The 19,725-nt window shown below is 61.3% G+C and overlaps 1 protein-coding gene across 1 annotated transcript; it reads right to left on the bottom strand.

Annotated features, from left to right (window-relative positions):
• Positions 1-586: 586 nt before the first annotated feature.
• Positions 587-17,997, bottom strand: LOC119114073 (rho GTPase-activating protein 44). The gene is made up of 11 exons (XM_037238295.1): positions 17,970-17,997; positions 8,643-8,787; positions 8,102-8,178; positions 7,365-7,559; positions 6,319-6,421; positions 4,363-4,513; positions 3,805-3,954; positions 2,992-3,176; positions 2,079-2,195; positions 1,447-1,600; positions 587-726 (listed from the first exon to the last, which is right to left on the bottom strand). The coding sequence occupies exons 2-11, from the start codon at positions 8,766-8,768 to the stop codon at positions 587-589; spliced, it is 1,398 nt and encodes a 465-aa protein (XP_037094190.1). The 5' UTR covers positions 8,769-8,787; positions 17,970-17,997.
• Between the last annotated feature and the right edge of the window lie 1,728 nt (positions 17,998-19,725).

The raw sequence follows: 19,725 nt of genomic DNA, 5'->3' as shown, positions 1-19,725 counted from the left end.
ATGAAGTGGTGATAGTGTTGGTGTTGTATATTGAGCGCTGAGGCGGGAGAGCATTTCTCGCAGCGTTACCAGCTGAAACAATGACTCGGTTTTTATCGCAGCGCTGCCACCGTAAACAATGATGACGGCGAGCGCATGTTAAGTTTATTTTATGCACCCGCGGGCGAAGACCGCATAGCAAATCAGCGGCGATCTGGTGCATGCCCGTCGCTGCCGCCATGCACGGAAAATGAACGCCGCCGCACGGTGACATGTAGCCACAGCACACGTCGGCTGCAATGGTCGCAGAAGCAGATGGCGAGCCCTGTTTCGGACTTGGCTTTACATCGCGCAGCCGCCGACCGTACGCGCAACAAACCCGCATTAAGGCGAAACCGACCTGCGAGGAGAAAAGCCCCGCGTGCCCACCAACACGTAACGCCGAGCGCGCTCGCTGCGTTCACGCGGCCACGAAACCCAGCGCCGCCCGACGTTCGTGGCCAGCAGAGCGATGCGTCGTCTCACATCCCTCGCGACCTACCTCGGCTCCGATGTTAGACTGGCCGTGCTGCCCGTGGACTCCCCGCCGCGGACGAGTCCACCGCGATCACGCCACTGTCGCTGCTCTTCGAAGCGGTGGTGGCCCTGATGAGAGCGGACAACGCCATTGCCGAGCATGGGGGGAGTCCGGCGTCGGTGAGGTTTCAGTCGTTACTTCGCGAGGGTAGGTGATGAAGAAATCCACGTCTGCCGGCACGGCGACAGATCAAGACGGGCCACGACATGCCAACACCCTGTCCCGCGAGCCAACCATACCCTAACCAACAAAAGACACCTTCAGGCTCAATAATTTAACATCCTCTGCACAATCAGCGGGCAGCCCTAACAGGTCTCCCACTGAGAGAGGCTAGCGTTCGCAGCATGCAGCTCTCAGCCACATCAGGTCACATCACAACGCGAGTGGCCACTGGCAATAGCGCAACAGCTTCGCGCCAATGATAGCCGGGGGAACTGAACCGCAGTTTGCGATTGGTCTCAGACCACGCCTTCGCGGCCGCACGAGCATGAACGGACCATGACCTGTGCCCGATGACGGAATCACCCAGAGTTCACTTCTGCGCACGTGCAACCCCTCATGGAAGCAGCGGAGAACGACAGAAGCGTCAGGCCGGGCCAGAAGGAACGCCATCTTTAAGCCCCATGGAGCAGCTCACTCAACTTCCGCTTCAATGCCCGTTTCGTTCTATCTGTCGCCACCTGTTACACGTTCAGTTCACTTCCAACTCTTGGCGGCTTTGATACCAAACGGCAACAGTGCAAGGACACGTCCGCTCGCTTCACTCTACCTGTCGCCACTCGTTGCATGCGCGTTTCACTTCCAACTCCCGACGAATTCAAGACCAAACGGGAACAGCGCCAGACCACACCCGCCCGGGGACCCCGAGCCTCGTCTCGGCGCACACCCACCTTCGGGGAAGAACCAGTCGCAGTGCGCTATCAGCGAGTCCACCACCAGGCTGTGGGTGCCGGTGGCCGTCATGTTGAAGCCCTCCTCCAGCCGCGTCCACAGCAGGTTCGGCGCCATCACGATGGCCATGTTCTGCGTGGTCATCTTGTTGACCTGCGCGAGGCGGCGGGGGTCACCGGCCGGCGATGGCGGGGGGGGGGGGGGAGGCACAGCTCAGATCGACGCCGCGAGCGACGGGGGCTGGTCCGGCCACTCCGAGCGGCCCGAGCGGCCGGAGTGACAGGCATGGCCGGAGTGGCCCCAGGCGTGCGGTCAGACGGCGCCGGGTATTGGCAGAGACGATCGATTCCGGGTCATGTCCGGATCGGGTCCAGCCCGCAGATCACGCGCACCTCCGGCGGTTCAGTCAAGCGCTCGCTAGCCATCACGTGGGAGGCCACGCGGTGGGACGTGAACGGACAGGATGCCGTCGTGCAGAACGGTCACCTGCCAGTCCAGCGGACACACCAATCAATCCCGACGGCCGCTCACCATCCGTGAAAGAACGCGACTGATTCAGCCTCCCGTTGACGAGCGTCGCATCAGTCACCAGCCCGATCTCTCAGTCTCAGCCGCGCCCGCCCAGACTCGCCTGTTTGTTTTTGCAGAGCAGCGCCAAGAACTTGATGAGGTAGCGCAGGTTGGTGTAGTGCGCCTCGGGCAGCTGGTGCAGCACCTGCCAGAGCGCCTGCAGTCGCGCACCTTCCTCCTGCCGGCGCGACCGCAGCGTCAGCGTCACGTCCAGCGGTCCGGCATGACGTCACGCCACGGAACGGCGTGACCTGAGGTCACGACCCGCGTGACCTTAGATCACGGCCCGCGACACATGAAAGATGGCATGACACATGACAAATGACATGTCACATGACACAGAGGAGCGTCATTTGACGGCGCACACCACGACGCCCTGTGTGCCTCGGGAGTGCTCGTCGAGGATATGCGAGCCGGAGCAGTGATTAGCCGGGTGCACGCGGGCGAGCTCGGGCGCGCCTCGGTACGTCGCCGGCCGTCCGTCACTAACGGCCCACTCGCTCCGCACGAGGCGGCTTGTCCGGGTGCCATCCGTCAACAACAACGTCACGTGGTCGCTTGCGATCTCCGCACAACTGGTTGTTGCGTTTAATTCATCGGATGTCTCTGTCCACGATGTTTTCGGTTCTGTTACTTTGTGTGACCCCGGTCAAGAGCATCTGCCGCTTCACCGCGGTCATGCACCACACCCGCCTGGCCACACCATCCCATAACCCGTCCGTCGTCACACGTCACTATCTGCCGTCGTCTCCGGCCCCACCACCTTCCCCGTCCCGTCCCAGTTCCCGTCCCCATCCCCGTCTCCGTCTCCGTCTCCGTCTCCGTCTCCGTCTCCGTCTCCGTGTCCGCCTCCGTCGCCGTCTCCGTCCCCGTCCCCGTCCGCATCCCATTCCTGCACCGTCCCGTCCCCGTTCCCGTTCCCGTTCCCGTTCCCGTTTCCGTCCCCGTCCGTCCCCGGTGGTGCCGAACCGCACCTGTACCCGGGCGGAGGTCATCCACTCGTCGTAGAAGTCCGTCGTCATCAGCGGCTCGGGCAGGTCGCGCAGGTACGCCTTCAGCGCGTCGGCCACCACGTGCGGGTCCAGGTAGTCCAGCATGTGCGCCGCGTCCACCAGGCCGGCGTCGAAGCAGCTCTTCAGCTTCCGCGCCTTGGAGGTGCCTGCCAGCCACGAGCAGGCGTGAGCGGAGCGCGAGAGCCGTTGCGTCGGCTGGTGGTGGTTCGTTAGCAATGGGGCGAACGTGAGGGCGCTGTCTCTCTATGGTGCGTCGATGGTTTGTTGTGAGCTTAAGAATACATGCCGCGAAACTGCCTACGACTTTGCTAAGGGGCCGCTTGGGGTCTGCGAGAAAAAACTTGTATTTGGAGTTCGAGAGAGGGTGTTTAGTAACGGTCTTAGCACGGCGCAACCCCCCCCCCCCCCCCCCACACACACACTCACTTCCAGCCACCCTGAAGAGGCCCTCCTCGTCGCCACTGAAAAGACCCTCCTCGTCGCCACCCCCACTCACTGCCGGCCACCCTGAAGAGACCCTCCTCGTCGGCGCCCCCGCTCACTGCCGGCCACCCTGAAGAGACCCTCCTCGTCGCCAAACCCACTCACTGCCGGCCACCCTGAAGAGACCCTCCTCGTCGCCAAACCCACTCACTGCCGGCCACCCTGAAGAGACCCTCCCTCGTCGCCAAACCCGGCTCACTGCCGGCCACCCTGAAGAGACCCTCCTCGTCGGCGCACCCACTCACTGCCGGCCACCCTGAAGAGACCCTCCTCGTCGCCAAACCCACTCACTGCCGGCCACCCTGAAGAGACCCTCCTCGTCGGCGCCGATCTGGAGGAGGCGGCAGACGCACATCTCGAGCGGCAGCGCCACCTGCCGGTTGGTGACGCGCAGGTGCTCCTCCAGCGAGAGGCCGAACACGGGCTTCACGGCCGCGGCGTCTGCCGGCCACGCGGCGGCGATCAGCACGGGGTAAGAGGAGGCGCGGCTGGACTGAGACACGCGCTGGACACACGCGGACTCCTCAGCGTGTCTGCAGACAGCGCACGTTTGCCCGCGCGGCTGATCTGAGCTGTACAACACCAGTGTGAGCCGCCACAACTCATGTCGTGTACGCTACCCGCTCGTCACGAGCGTCCTTTGCCATGGCCGCTTCCTGGTTTGTTCAACACCCGCACCCACCCTGCGAGATGGCGCTGAAAACCCAACCCCGACTCCACCTGCAAACACGTCCCTTGGTCCGCCCCACCCGCTGAGAGGCTAAGTGCTTCGCCCCCGCCAGCTAAAACAATCTTATTCAGCCGCACCCCGGCCTGATCCCCCTCTCCTCCCGTTCCGAGGACGCTTACTGAGGCTGGCCTGCAAGCCGGGGATGGTGGCCTCCAGCAGCTGCAGGCAGCTGCGGTAGTGCTCCGTCTGCAGCTTGACCAGGTGCAGCATCAGCTGCGCCAGCTCCGGCTCCCGGCTCAGCAGCTGGAACATGTCGCCGGCCAGCACGTCCTGGCGACGGCGCCGGTCGGCCGGTCAGTTGGCGAACGGGCGCAGTTAGTAACCAAACTGTTACTGGCGGTTAGTGAGCGATGCTTGGTTTTTGCGAACTTGTGAATTCCCGACGCCTAGAACAATTGGTCGCGCGGCAGAACGATGTATGGTCGGTGCTGTGGCGCCTGGCGTCACAGACCTCACGCCTCGAGGGAAGGAAAAGGCCGAAAAACTGTCGGCGGGGAGCCACGAACACACGACCTCGCGCTCTCCGGCAGGAGGCTCGCCCGCCCGGAGAGGGGGCGGGCCTCTGCGCCCACCCGGAACAGTTCGCCAGATGGCAGCACCGCTCGGTCGGGCAGGCAGCGGGTGGCGTCGGGCAGGACGGGGCCGACACGTCTGGCGGAGCTCATCTCGCACATCTCACGCGCTCAAACAAGATGAAGCGGCGCCTCTCGACTGCTCCTCGGCCACCGTTCAAGCGAGCGCCGCCGCTCGCAGGTCATCGTTCAAGCGAGCGGTTACGGGTCTCTACCGGCTGCGTGCGGCCCCGCGCTACACGCGGCGTGCAGGGCGCCGTGCTCGAGGCCGCCGGCGGAGGCGCGCGACGCGTCAGCGGGGGGGGGGGGGGGGGGCACGCAGCAGCACACTTTGCAAAGTCTGGCGCGGTTCAGCCAGTCCCTGGCGGGTGGTCAGGTCATGCCAGCTTTACGTGACATCGGATCGGGTTCGGGTCAGGTCCGCTGAGGTGAGGTCATGCGGGAGCGACCAGGCGGGAGCGAAGGAGACGGGGGAGGCGGCGCGTGGGAGGAAGGTAGGGCAAGACGGGAGGGGGGGGGGTGGCAAGGGGCGCACACCGGTCGTCGTGCTGCGTCACACACCGCATGCAGCTACATCAGCGCTTCGAACAGCCGCCGCGTGCACATCGATAGCTCGGCCCGCGGCGCGGACCCGGCCAGGCGTGCGCTCACTAGCGACATCTATGAGGGCCGCGCGCAAGTATCGACAGTCAACATGGAGCCACGGCACGCAGCGGTGTTGGAAGTGCTCGGCTGTGGCCGCGTGACTTGCGTACAACACAGTGGACACGTCAGCTCTGCCATAATCGGCCCGTTGGGCGTCCCTGAACGCGATGCTCTCAGCTCCCCCCCTCCCCTCACCCCCTAGCCCTGCGCCCTGGATCATTTGGCGAGAGGAAGGATCAACGAGGAGGAGGTTCGATGTCGGCCCTGCTGACGGTGATCAAATAGCGTTGGGTCCAGCCAAAAAGCGCCAAATGTCGTCTTCATGTAGCAAAAAAGCAGCATGTTTGATTGTTACTCACGTTTGAGCGGGTTCTTGTGCGAGGCTATCAAGTATAAGGCCATGATCTGGGTAAGAAAATCTGCGCACTCCGGCAACTCCACAGAGCGGTCAGCTTCTACCCCCAAAACTGCCTTCTCAGCTACCCCAGCGGAACAGCGCTAGCGCAGACGGCAGCGAAGCAACGCTACCAGCAGAGTTAGGCACGTCTGCCGCGTAACACCGCGCCTCGGAGCCGCGGGGGCCGTCAGCACAAGCAGCTCCAGCCACTCGCTGTCTCTCATTCGAACTGACAGGTACGGATCGTCAGCGGTCCTCAGTACGGGCCGCTGGAGGCGCTGCTGGCCGCCGAGAGACGATCAGAGCGCGCGCGGCCCGTGTCGAGACGACCCGTACCCCCGCCCCTTCCCCCCCCCCCTCCCGCCACGTCTATGAGCTGTCGACACTGACCGACGCCGCCTCGGGCTCTTCTCAACCCCCCGATGCCAGGCCACTCCCGGCTGCCCCGTCAGACCACGTACCCGGTGCTGCTCGACCTTGACCTGGGCCGCCTCCAGCTCGTCCCTCAGCTGCTGGCCGGACGCCGTCACGGCGCCCACCGTGTGACGCTGGGCGCTCTGGTACCTGCGGCGGCGCCACCCCGGCTGTGACGGCGGCCGGACGCGGCGGCCGCGGCTCACAGCGGCTCACAGCGACACACAGCCAGCACAACCAGCACAGTCAGAACAGAGCAGAACAGCACAGCACGGCACAGCACAGCACAGCACGGCACGGCACGGCACGGCACGGCACGGCATGGCACGGCACGGCACGGCACGGCACGGCACGGCACGGCACGGCACGGCACGGCACGGCACGGCACAGCAGCACAGCAGCACAGCACAGCACAGCACAGTACAGTACAACACAGTACATTACAGCACAGAACAGCACAGCACAGTGCAGCACAGTGCAGTACAGTATAGTACAGTACATTACAGTACACAGCATGGCACAGCACAGCACGGAACAGAACAGAACAGAACAGAACAGAACAGAACAGAACAGAACAGAACAGAACAGCACAGCACAGCACAGCACAGCACAGCACAGCACAGCACAGCACAGCACAGCACAGTACAGCACGGCACAGCGCAATACAGTACAGTCAACTAGTTGTATTCCAAAGCTAGGTGGAAATTGGAGACGACAAACGTACGACAATGTTGTGATTACGTCCCTATTTCACGGTCTATTTGACGGAATTGTCCAGCATGCCAGTGCCTTGCTTTGCGCTTATGTCTTCCCACGTGCTTGATTGGAATCGACAGTAACCGCCCGCGTGGAATGATTCCTAATAAACTGAACTGAGATGAACTGAGTTGAACAGCGGCGCACATAGGCCCGCACGTAGTGGCGCGAATGAACGACACGCTCCGTCGCTTAAAGCCAGAGCAGCAAATACGCGTCGACAACCAACTGAACACTCGCACAGTTCGACGCGTCTGCTTGGCCGGCCTGAGTGCCCAACCGCGACGTCTCTCAGCGTGCCGCCGCGGCGCGACAGCGTCCGTCCGTCGTCACACACCTGCTCCGGGTGGCGTCCATGTCCAGCGTAAGCTTCGACAGCGTCTTGCGCAGCTTCGTGACGTTGGGGATGTCGGTGTCCAGCAGCTGCTGCAGCACGCTGTTGTCCAGCACGGTCATCTCCAGCTCCTGCTCGTAGCTGAGGCGCTCCTGCGCTAGCTTCGTCTGCGCCTCGCCGCACTCGTTCATGATGGCTCTGCGCGACAGCGACGGCGGCGGAGCGGTGAGACGGCGGGGCGGCGCGGTAAGAATCGGCGGCGGCGCGGTGAGAGACGGCGGGACGGGGCGGCCGACAAGACGAGGACGCGTAGGCCGGAAGCACGCTCTACGGCTCTGTGGTGTTTACGGCTCTGTTCTAAAGGGCCGACAGCGAACTGTACGCCAGAGCCGGGCGGCGGGGCGGGGCCCACGCGATACACACCGACATGCGGCCAGTCTGCCACTCATCCCATGAGGGCAAGAAAGGTTCTCCCGATAGATACGGAGTCACGGAGCCACTGAGTCATCGGGTCACTGGGTCACCCGAGTCGCGATAAACCGACCGGCTGCATCACTGACGAGAGCAGTGGCCACCCGCAAAGCCAGTAATAACACGCAGGAGCAACGAGCACTGAGAGCACACCTCGAGACCACGGCCGCCGCTGATCAGCATCCGGACATCGTCACGCCCTTCCCCTGACGCCGCCGTGGCCGCGACCTCGGCCGCACCCGCCCGTCCGCGCGCCGGCGGCGTCTTACCCGACCAGCGTCTCCACCCCGACCAGGCCGGCGCCCTCTTTCATGGCCGATCCCAGCTGGTGCTCCGGGATCTTACGCTGAAAGCGACGGGGCAAAACCTCAGACGCTCGGCGAGGCCAGGCGCTCAACGCCGACGTTGCTATGACAACCAGCCGAGGCTGCGAGTCTCGGGCAAGAACGCTCTCTCCGGGTAAACATAACCAGCTGACGGGCTGAAGGACGCAAAACACCCGTCACAAAAAGCTGCACATGCCTTGCGAGTTGCATGTGTTGCACGTGTGTGACCATTGCATGTGTCTTAAAAGTCACGCGTGACACCGTGATGACGATGGTGATTTGGGCTTAAGGGCGCACCGACTGCCCTAGTCACATGGCGCGCAGAAACCCTTCGGTCCATTTGCAACGCATCCGTCATCTTGCCAGCCATTCCAAACGCTCTGACACCCGGCCTGCCCTTCTGGCCAGCGCCCGCCCAGTGCCGACCCGGCGGCGGCGGACCGCTCCGGGCCCACCGACGAGCGGGGGCCGGCGCCTCACTCACCAGCCGCTTGCCGGCATCGTCGGAGCCGTGGCCGGAGAGGGACTCGGAGAGCCGCTTCCTGATGACGCCGCAACTGCCGCGGAGCGCCTCCACGCGCCGCTCGGACGCGGCCAGGTCCTCGGTCATCACCTCGGAGCGCTCCGCCCTGGGGTGCAGGGGAGGTCTGGGTTAGCGGTGGTGAAGAGACGGGGAGGGGGACACGGTCAGCATCTCCGCCCTGGGGTGCGGGGGAGGTCTGGGTTAGCGATGGTGAAGAGACGGGGAGGGGGACACGGTCAGCATCTCCGCCCTGGGGTGCGGGGGAGGTCTGGGTTAGCGGTGGTGAAGAGACGGGGAGGGGGACACGGTCAGCATCTCCGCCCTGGGGTGCGGGGGAGGTCTGGGTTAGCGGTGGTGAAGAGACGGGGAGGGGGACACGGTCAGCATCTCCGCCCTGGGGTGTGGGGAAGTCTGGGTCAGCAGTGGAGTGGAGACGGGGAAGGGGACACGGCCAGCACCTCCGCCCTGGGGTGTAGGGGAGGTCTGGGTCAGCAGTGGTGTAGGGACGGGGAGAGACACGGTCACCCGTCAGCATCTCCACCCTGGTGTGCACGGGAGGTCTGGGTCAGCAGCGGTGTAGGGGCGGCGGAGGGGACACACAGTCAGCATCTCCGCCCTGGGGTGCAGGGGAGGTCTGGGTCAGCAGCGGTGTAGGGGCGGCGAGGGGGACACACAGTCAGCATCTCCGCCCTGCGGTGCAGGGGCGGTCTGGGTCAGCAGCGGTGTAGAAACGGGGAGGGGGGGGGGACACGGTCATCCGTCAGCACCTTCGCCCTGGGGTGCAGTGGAGAGCTCGGTCAGCAGCGGTGTAGAGCGCAGGAGACGGGCGGCACAAACACCTGGGACAGAATGCCCCGACAGCTGCCGAGCTCAGACGTGCGAAGAGCACCCCCCCCCCCTCCCCTTCCCCCTCCCCCGGTCAGCAGCGGCATACACTCATCAGACTATGACCAGTTAGCGCCCGAGCCCAGAGGCACAGAGTGCAGTCCGGGTCAGCGGTGGTACACATGTGCACATGGGGCACGACACGGATGAGTTGGTCAGTACCTACATACTGAAGTACGCGACTACCGTATGGCTGTACAGATACGGACTCCTGGAACGCATGCGGCGCATAAAACCAATGCAGCTGACGTGCCCTTAAAATCCAGCGACAGCAAAAACTCAGACGAACGCCGCATACTCCGTGGGCAGGATTGGGAAATGATTATGACTTACTAGGGGCCCGCTTAACATGCATGACCTGACGGTGAATTAATTTGTTTTCATTTCTGTGTCGCTGTTCATTTTATTTCTACTTCACTTAATTCGTTTCTTCATTCAACCGTCTCCCGAATTCATTCTGTGGTCAAATCAACCTGACCATTCTCTCTCAAAGTGGTTCCATGGATGGGTTTAAAGTCTACGAGGTGGGCAGATCATTAGGGTCTCGTAGTGACGCGTTCTCGAAAAGGCGGGAAGAGGGAGGGGGGGGGGGGGCACTGTGTTACATCGTAGTGCGTCTGCATACAAAAATAACGTTCGTTTGTTTGAGTTTGCATCGCAGTCATAAGCGTTTGAGTGCGTAACTTTGTCATTTTAACACGGAGGAAATGCACTAACTGCCGCCACAACTAGTGACAAACCAGGCGGCTCGCGTAATTCTGTCTCTCTCCAGCCCCCTTCCCCCCCCCCCCTCCCTCCCCACACACACCAGCGAACCACCAACGCCGACCAATCAACGCCCGTATCCGGTCCCGGACGCGTCGAGGCGGCTTCCTGGAGGCCCACCCACCCGCGTGCCGTCACGTGGACCTCCGCGTCCGGCGCCGTCCGCCGCGCCGGCCCACTCTCGGCCGGGCTCCCGCCCCGGGGGGAGGGGAGGGGTCATCGGTACCTGCTGCTGCGGATCGGACACCTGCGGCCAATCCGGGCGAGCGGCGCCCGCAGTCCGCGCGCGCCCGCGCGCAGCCGGGCGGCCAGCGAGGCCACTCGCTCAGAGCACGTCCCGTGCCGCTGGCTCGCGGTGGCGCCGGCGGCGGCGGCCGGCGGCGCTGGCGGCGCCGGCGCGCACTGCTCACACACGCACAGGCCGGACAGCGTGTGGATGCGCCGGCGCCGCTTGAGCTCGGGGCTCGGGGCGCAGCAGGAGACCGAGTCTCGCAGGCGGCGCCACCAGTCGGCCGGCAGGCAGCGCCACGAGCCGGGTTCGGAAACGCCGCTGGCACTGCTGGTCGGGCTGACTCCTGAGCAGCCGAGCGAGCCGGCGTCCTTCCCCGTCGAGCCGCGCATGCGCAGTAGCCGGACGCCGCGCTGCAGCGAGCCGACGCCGTACTCCTTGAAGCCGCGCCAGAAGTCGGGCGGCTGCAGCCGGCGGCGGCGGCGCCACTGTAGCCGCCGGCACCGCGTCCAGTCCGCAAGGCGGCGCCGCCACACTGTCGGTGCGTGGGCTGAATGTTCCGGCCCCGCAGTCGCGGCTCCCGACGGCTCGTCGCCGCCGGGGAACACGGCGGCGTTCTGGTCATCACCATCACCGCCAATCACCGTCCGCGGGCGAGGTGCGGCCGCCTCCGGGGCTCCTCCCAGTCGCCGGGCCAAGACGAGCGAGGCTTCGCCGATCGCGAGGCGCTGCTCCGCCGCCGCCGGGTGCGTCGCCCGGCCGTCGGCCACACGCGGCCGCGACCGGCCAGAACCGCGGCCCTTGATCGGACCCGAGGCGACGGGTGCGACCCGGGCCTCGCTGCGGCCGAGCGACGGCGGCAGCAGCCGTGTCAGACGGCCGCCGACGCGGCGAGGCGGCGCCGCGCCGCCGCCGCCGCCGCCCACACCGCGGCGTTCGCGGACGCCGCGCCCGGAGAAGCCGAGTCCACATCCCGTAGCGGCGAACAGCGGCCGGCGCCGGCGACGCTCGGCGTCGAGGAGGCGGCGGTGGCGGCGCCACGAGCGGCGGGCGGAGACGGCGAACCGTCGGCGACGGTGGCGGACGACGCCAAGCGGCCGGAGCCGGCGCTCGAGGCCGTCGCCAGGGCGCCACCTGCGCACGGCGACATCCACAGCCCGTCCTCATCCACCTCCTCCTGCGGCTCGCGCCCGGCGGCGGGTGCGGGGAGAGGCTCAGGCGCGATGGACAGCCGCGGGCCCGCCGCCGGCCGGCAGGGGGCGCCCTGCGCGCGCTGGGCGGCCGCCACGGCGCTGAGCCGGCGCGCGCTGTACATGGCCTGCACGCGGCGCTGCGCCTGGCCGCTAGGGTCGCACAGCTGGCTGCCGCTCGGCGACCAGGCCGGCAGCCGCGACTCCGCCATCGCCGCCCGGGGCCGCAGGTCGAGGCACCGAGAGCAGCGGCGTCCACGCGGAGCGCCAACGCAGTCGACGACGGAAGCGGCGGGGTGCCTCGGCACTGCTCACAAGCCGCTGGTGGATCGTGGGGGATCACAGCTGACGCGGCGCTCGCGGGTCGCCACCAGAGAGCTCACAGCTCACCGAGCGGCACGCAGCCCACACTGAGGACAGCAGCTGGAGCGGCGGCGCTCGCCATCCGGCTCTCGGAGGTCGAACTGATTCCGCCAATCAGTGTCGGCCGGCAGTGAGCGGCCGTCGCTTTGTCTCCCCCCCCCCCCCCGCGATCATCCCCCCTCGCACGCACTAGTGACGACACCGGGCCCGCAGCCGGTCGCGCCCGCGCGGCGTCGTCACCGTCACCGTCACCGACACAGAGCGCCAGGCCGGCGGCTCGGCGTGCGGCGCCCGAGCTCGGTCGCCGAGTCTGACCAGTCCGCACGCGCCGCGCGCACCGCTCGCCCCGCTCGCTCGCTCCGAGCTTCACGCCGCCGCCTGCGGACGACACTGGACGCGACGGCGGCGGCGGCGCCGACAGTGCGCCGCCAGCCGGTCGGCGGGCGCCGGGCGTGGCGCGCGGGGTGGGGCCTTCCGGGGGTGCGTCGGGCGTCATGCACCGCTGGCGGCGGGCCGGCTGCCCTGCTCTGCTCTGTTTTGCAGCTGAGGGGGGGGGGGGGCGCCGGAAGGAGTACGAGGACGAGGACGAGAACGAGAACGGAGATGGGGCCGGGGCCGGGGCCGGGGCCGGGGTCGGGGCCGGGGCTGGGCGGGGGCTGGGGCCAGGACCGGGGCCGGAGCCGGGGTCGGGGACGGGGGGCACGGCTTGGACGAAGACAATGACATGCAAGAACGGAAATAGCGACAGTGGCGGGACGGTAACCAAAGGGCAGCGAAAAAGTAAAAATTATTGACAAAACATCACCGCGGCAGGGATACAGCGTGGCGGGTACGGACTGCAGCTGAGCCAGAACGCAATCTGGACGGGACAAGCCCGGAGTCTGGTTTCGGGCGGTTAGCCAAAATTGTGAAACAGCATATAGAAAAGCGTCCGGCAAAGCGCCCTGTTTACGGGTGGCCCAACGACAATGAACAACAAGCTTCGGAAGTGTGATGCGCAGTCCTGGATCAAGATCAGTATAACACGCTCTTATATAGAACAATGTGCTATGTGTTGTAAAGTCTCGTAACAAAAACAGCCCACGTTAAGCCGCAAACCGTATCGCCCCAACATGCCGCAAACCAAGTCGTCACCAAGAGATCGAGGCATCAGAAACTTCGTGCCGTGGCACGTTTGGACCAGCTCCGTTTTGCGTTCGAGTTATTTCCATCTGAACTCCAGACCGGCCCGGACACGCGCTGGCGTGCCGCGCCCGCAGCCGGCGCGAAAGTGACACCGTGCTGACCCACATGGCGCCCGCGGGGCGCCACCTGCTGCATAAGCGGGCCGACCCCTGCGTCAGTGGAGCCCTGGCGGCGCGCGAGCGGGTCACGGCCGCGGCCGGGGGCGCTGTTCGGCGCGGCCGCGGCCGCCGGCGGCGCGCGGGCGACCGTGCGGCTCCCGCTGCGGACTTCTCCCGTCCACTCGCAGGGAGCGGCAGCGAGGACGGCGACGAGGAGGTGCTGGGTCCATCGCGAGCTGATGAGTTGCCGTCTTTCCTCGCTGCCAGGCCCGCTCGCCTGGCCCCGCGTGCGTGGACTGACGCCGCCCCCTCCCGCCCGCCCCTCCCCTCGCTCGCTCCCCCTCCCCCCGCTCCCGCCGCGCTGGCGTGATGAGTCACAGCGCGCCGGCTGCGACCGGCGTAACCCATCCGGCCACCGGCGTCCGGGGCAAACACCAGCGGCGGCCGGCGACCGTATCAGCAGAGCACGCTGCTAGTGACGGGCTGCACGAGCGCAGCAGCAATCCAGGCACCCGACCGCTGGTGGTCCGCTCTCCCAGAGCATGAGCGGTGTGATCGCCAGACGATCCGAGACCCGATCACCGGGTCACCACGGATCTGATCACCGGACCACCACAGATCTGATCAACGGGTCACCAAAGATCTGATCAACGGGTCACCAAAGACCCGATCACCGTGTCACCACGGATCTGATCACCGGACCACTACAGATCTGATCGACGGGTCACCAAAGACCTGATCACCGGATCACCACAGATCTGATCAACGGGTCACCACGGATTTGATCACCGGGCCACCACAGATCCGATCAACGGGTCACCAAAGATCTGATCAACGGGTCACCAAAGACCCGATCACCGGGTCACCAAAGACCCGATCACTGTGTCAGCCGTCGATTCATACCCTGGCCGCCTCATCCCGGCGACCAGATCAGCACGCCAACGTTGATGTGACCTCCACTGACCGTCCGCCACTGACCGTCCGCTACCGACCGCTACCGGCCGTCGGAAACCAACCGTCCGCATCTGACCGTCCACATCTGACCGTCCGCTACCGACCGTCCGCCACCGACCGTCCGCTACCGACCGTCCACTACCAACCGTCCGTATCTGACCGTCGAGTGACTACAGAGCACAGTCCGTGGTGTACACCTGGAACCAGTGCCCGCCCGCCGCCCACACAGCATTACCACTGCGACCGCGAGCTTTCGCTGGGCATAGCTAGGGATTCCCGCCTGGAGCTTGATGCATACAGGCGTATTCCCGTGAAATGGCTCGGACGTGGTCCGTGTGGTGGACTTCGTCAAAGGCGTTTGCTCGTTGCATGTCGACAGTGCACTGTTTTATAGATGTCTTCTCCGACCGGACTGCCACCGTGGCTCGCCGCCCAGTGCACGTGCGCAGCAGTTGACTATTTGCACCCTGAACCCGCGAGACGAGGAACGTCATCGCACGCAGCTCCACGGATAACGCCCCCCCCCCCCCCCTCCCCCCCCCCCAGCCTGACGGACGCGGCTGTGAGGGCGCCTTTTCTCGCGGTGCGATGTTAAGAGGCGGCCGTCTGCGCCAGGGTGGGGAACGCTCGGAGGCTTGGAGTAGTCTCAACGGCGTGAGGTGATTAAGCGTCACGGAAGCACTTGCTCGTGGCGCGCTTTTGTTCGCGCTTTTGTTCATGACGCTGGCGGGCGTAAGCTCACTACACCACGTGCAGCTGCGGCGTCACTAGGGGCTCGGGAGGGGGGGGGGGAGGGGCGTCGGCTAAGCCTGACTGGCGGCTGAGCGCTTTACACGAATCGAAGCCCTGCCACCTGGCGGTCAGCCGTGGACACGCACCTGGCAAAATCCCGAGGGCGGCTGACTTTGGAGGGTCAGGCTTACCCTCGCAAAGGTCAAGCGCGGATAGGTAAGGGTAAGCCTGACCCTGCGAGGGTCAGGCTTACCCTTACCTATCCGCGCTTAACGCGCTCGTGAGTGTACTCCACCTGGTCCGCTCCAGGCGGCTGATCGCCAGATATGCAGGCGTACCACCCAGTCAATTGGCCCAAGGTCACAAATACGCGTGGTGCCATCCACGTGGTGGTGGTTTCACCACAAATTGGCACATTTTGTTCGATGAAAGCGACTCCTGACTGTTTAATGCCACATCAACAACCACACATGTTCCACACAACCACACAACCACCACAACCATCGTGACAAAGCTCGGTGTCGCACTGCTGCAGGAACAAACATTTTTACACCACAATAAAAAATTGGCCCACCTCCGTGGAAGTTGGCAAGGCCACCAACACACCTGGCATATTGCGTTTTCCATCCACATCCACGGCAATGAAATGGGGTACACATGGCTTGCACAGCCATCACAGAACAGCGTGGATGTCTGCATGAGCATACGGTTAAGAGACCTTGGGGCTACGGCTGCGAAAATGGATTTTTCCGCCCACCACGAGGCTGTCCCTCCCGGGTCCGGAATGCTGGCTGCTTGTGCTGTGTTTCAAATAAATTGGATTAATATACCATGCAATGTATTATATCATAATGATATAGATAAATTGGAAAAACTGGATGCTCAATTTCAGATCAATTTCAAATCGGGCCCACCCTGTTTTGCAACATGGTAATGAAACTAGAAAACTAGGTAATGGAACTAGAAACTAGGTAATGGAACTAGAAAATAGGTAATGGTACTAGGTAATGGAACTAGAAAATCTTTCTTTCTTCTTAGAAAATCTTTGCACTAGGTAATCAAACTAGAAAATCTTTCATTCAGGTGACCACAAACCTGCTGATTAGATGCAATTACCAGCAGGCAAGATGTACATAATAGTTACCAAACTCTTCCCTCAAACAGGTTTTGATGACAAGTCCTCACCTTAAGTGGTCCTGGCAGAACTGAGATGCCCCTCCCTCTCCTCCCGACAAGCGAAATAAAGTTCGGTCATTCAGGTGCCATGAAGACTGATTTTTTCAGGATATTGCGCACATATCTTAGGATCCACCAGCTGTTGCTGGCCCCCCTTGCTCAGGACCAACCAATCAAATTGAGCTCAATAGTGATCGAACCCAGCACTTGTGCAGCACAGGTACGGGCCCATCAGGGGAGCAGGTAAGGATGTGAGGGGTTCTTGGGTGAAGGGGCAGTGCCTTAACAAGCAAAGGAAGTAGGGGGAGGGGGCACAGATGGTGGAGGACAGAGGTCTGATAGCATCAATAAATATGGCCTCCTGGCACTCATCTCAATGAACTTCAGCATGCTGACCTCACCCTGGCAGTAGTGATGACCATGCTTTTTAAAGACCCTGGCCCCCAAATGACCAGTCCCACCATTTTTCATTCACTCCTAGTGTCCCTACCCTTCACATCAAATCCTGGAGATACCCCTGTGTTGGGCTCTGATTTGCTTGGCCTAAGCCTGTTTGATCTGTTAAACATCCTCTTTAAACTCTTGATGGTTTGACAGCAGTCATTGTTTATGCCTGTTAACATTCACAATAGCAGTGACACTGTGAGATTGGCAAACAAAATAGCTCAGACTGAAGTGTGTGGCATAACAATTTTAAGCAGCAGTGTGGTGACAACATGGTGTTGCATTCTATGCAATGTTCAAGACTACCATGTCATGCTTTCACACCATAGGTAACATGCCCTATTATGGAAGTGCATCAACTTAGTAATGGGTGAACCTTATCATGCAATCTATACAGTAGACTCAGCTCTGTTGTTGTTTTAGTTAGGCTTGGCACTTTTCAAAGATATTAAATTGTCACTCTTCAAATATATCAGATACTGGCCAACTGCAAGATGAGAGAATGAGTGGTGCAGAATTGGTCTTTATATGTCAAACCTCAGGCACATCTCATTAAGTAATGGGTGAACCTTGATCAATATCAGTATAAACCCCACCAATGTGATGAATTGAGCACCTTGCATCAATTGAGCATCTTGCTGCTTGTGCCACCAAATGTACCCAATTTGTATACCTTGAGTCCTGCCTTCACAGCCTTTTACATCAAGACAACATGAAGCATGCTGTCATGCTGTTGACCATTTTATTAAGTGTGAAGAAGAGTAATGACCATAAAAGCAACCAGGGGTAAAAGTGCAACAAGGATTGAGATCAAAATCACAGATAAATAATAATTGGACTGGATATTAATACCAATGGAACAATAGGAATGGTCACTAAATGATCATGTGCAACTGATGATGCACCACAGCACAGACTATCACATGAAAAAGATATAACATTCCTATTATACAAGTTGCTTTATCTCTTAGGTGCATGCAGTTTTGGCAACTCCATACATGCATGCAATTAAGAAAATGATTTCACTGAAATGAAATCCATTAATTATTGCACGATTTGCAGATATTTCATGGCATACAATCTTAACAAGTCCAACTTAGAAACCTGATACACATCAAAGTGACAGAAAACCCCAAAAGGAATATTGTTACACAATTCCACTAGCTAAACAACTTTTTTGAAATTCCACTAGCTGATGGAAATTTATTCAACTGACATTGGCAATGGCCAGTGCAATGACCTATGGCCGGTGGCAGGGTGGACCTACCTGGCAATGGCCTGGTCTGCAAGCTGCTTGACCCGAAGAACTGCGTCTTCATTTTCAGGCTGTTTTTATTGGTCCCAAGAATCACTGTCTTCTGGCTCCCAGCAGATTGGTACCTACCTAATGACTAATTGCAAGGCAAAGGGCGTGACGACGGTCGAGTGGTCCCTACACCTCGCATCCCATACGGCACGCGAACAGGGTCATTAGCTTGGTTAAAAAGGGGTCACCAGCTGGGAATGGCAAAATGCCAGCATTCACGGATATCACAGGGACAGCTCATAAGTTGTATGAGAACCACTCTTTGTCCACACCGCGCCTGGCGAGGGCAGATGCTCCCCAGATGCCACTCCTCTTTTCAGTGTCGCAACATTTAACATGGCCGTGATGGGAAAGAAAGACAAATGCAGCGTCCATGGGACGATATGGCAGTAACTAGCTCCATACTGCATGCTTCCTTCGTGAAACGGATAATTTACTTCACGCAAGAATTTCAACGCAATCGCCAACATTGTTCACATATACTTTGAAGCTCTAAAGAAATCCGGGGAGGGCATGTCGTATACGAAAGCGAGATGGCAAGAGGTAATTTCTAAGCAAAATATCTGGGCGCATGACACAGAGCCGCTGATGTCACAATCACCTTAACATAATGCTCGGCAGCATTTTATCATGGCTTCGGGCGGGCGGCAGACGGGCCGCCCGGCCGTGGCCCTCGTAACTTTTTTTGGTGGGCGACGGCCTGGTCGCAGTCTACCTGTGGCTTAGCTGAGCACCAGCTGGGCGCATGTGTGGCAAATATCGGGCATCGGCGTGGCCTGGCAGGCGCTGGGCTCCAGCTGGGGCGCAGCTTAAGGTGTATCGGCGTGGCCTGTCAGGCGCTGGGCTCCATCTGGTAGTCTGTCCGGCTCCATCTGGTACGCGCGCTGCATACCAATTGGCAAGAAGCCCATGTCAGGCATGGGCCCAGCGAGAATGCTGCGCAGCAGGGCGCGGCACGCGATGGGCTCTGACACGGCCTCGGCTGGGCTCGAACAGGGCGCCAGCTGGGCCCTGGCTACCCAAAGTCAGGCGAAACCTAGGCAGGGCTGAGCCTGGCCCAAGCCTTTTGTCCACGCCAACTGAAATACGCAATGCATACCACGCAATACTTACACTTTAAGTGTAACACTTATAGACTGAGACTGACTTACTTGAGACTTACGTTTTGAGTATCGGGTAGGGCCAAAATTGTTTTACTGTCCAAGATTTGGACCCCACAGGTACAGGTACAGTACAGGCTGCTTGAAGTGTGAAGTCAAGCCATAAAGGTACGCTTTTCACTTGAACATTTCTGTTGCACTTAGCATGATAAGAAAATGATCTGACCCCTATCAACCCGCTTTTTTGAAAGAGTCATGCGATACTGGAAAGGGTGCCAACTATGGAAAGCATTACGCCTTTGAACAAGATGAGAGTGTATTGCGTGAGTCTTTTTTGACAAGAGAGAGAGTCTTTTTCACTACATTTTTAAGGGTAATCTCGATATGTCGTCTTCCTATTCCGAACATGACATTCATGATACCCGTTTCCGAATAACAGTCATGACCTTTGGACCCATGTTTACGAAAAACGTAATCGTTTGATAGGGCCTGCCGGTGGCGCGGGCAGGGAACGGGGCATAGGGTGAAAGACTAACAAGGCCGGCAGGAGGTCGTATTCAGGGGCGAAAGGCCGGCCACTCCAATGCCAGACAGAGAGCCCTGAGCGCTGATCAGGG

Source organism: Pollicipes pollicipes, unplaced genomic scaffold (genome assembly GCF_011947565.3).
Source record: "Pollicipes pollicipes isolate AB1234 unplaced genomic scaffold, Ppol_2.1 Scaffold_7262;HRSCAF=8765_pilon_pilon_pilon, whole genome shotgun sequence".
In the NCBI taxonomy this organism is placed as follows: domain Eukaryota; kingdom Metazoa; phylum Arthropoda; class Thecostraca; order Pollicipedomorpha; family Pollicipedidae; genus Pollicipes; species Pollicipes pollicipes.
Note: the sequence above shows the minus strand (reverse complement) of the source record. Positions and strands in the feature narration are given on the sequence as shown.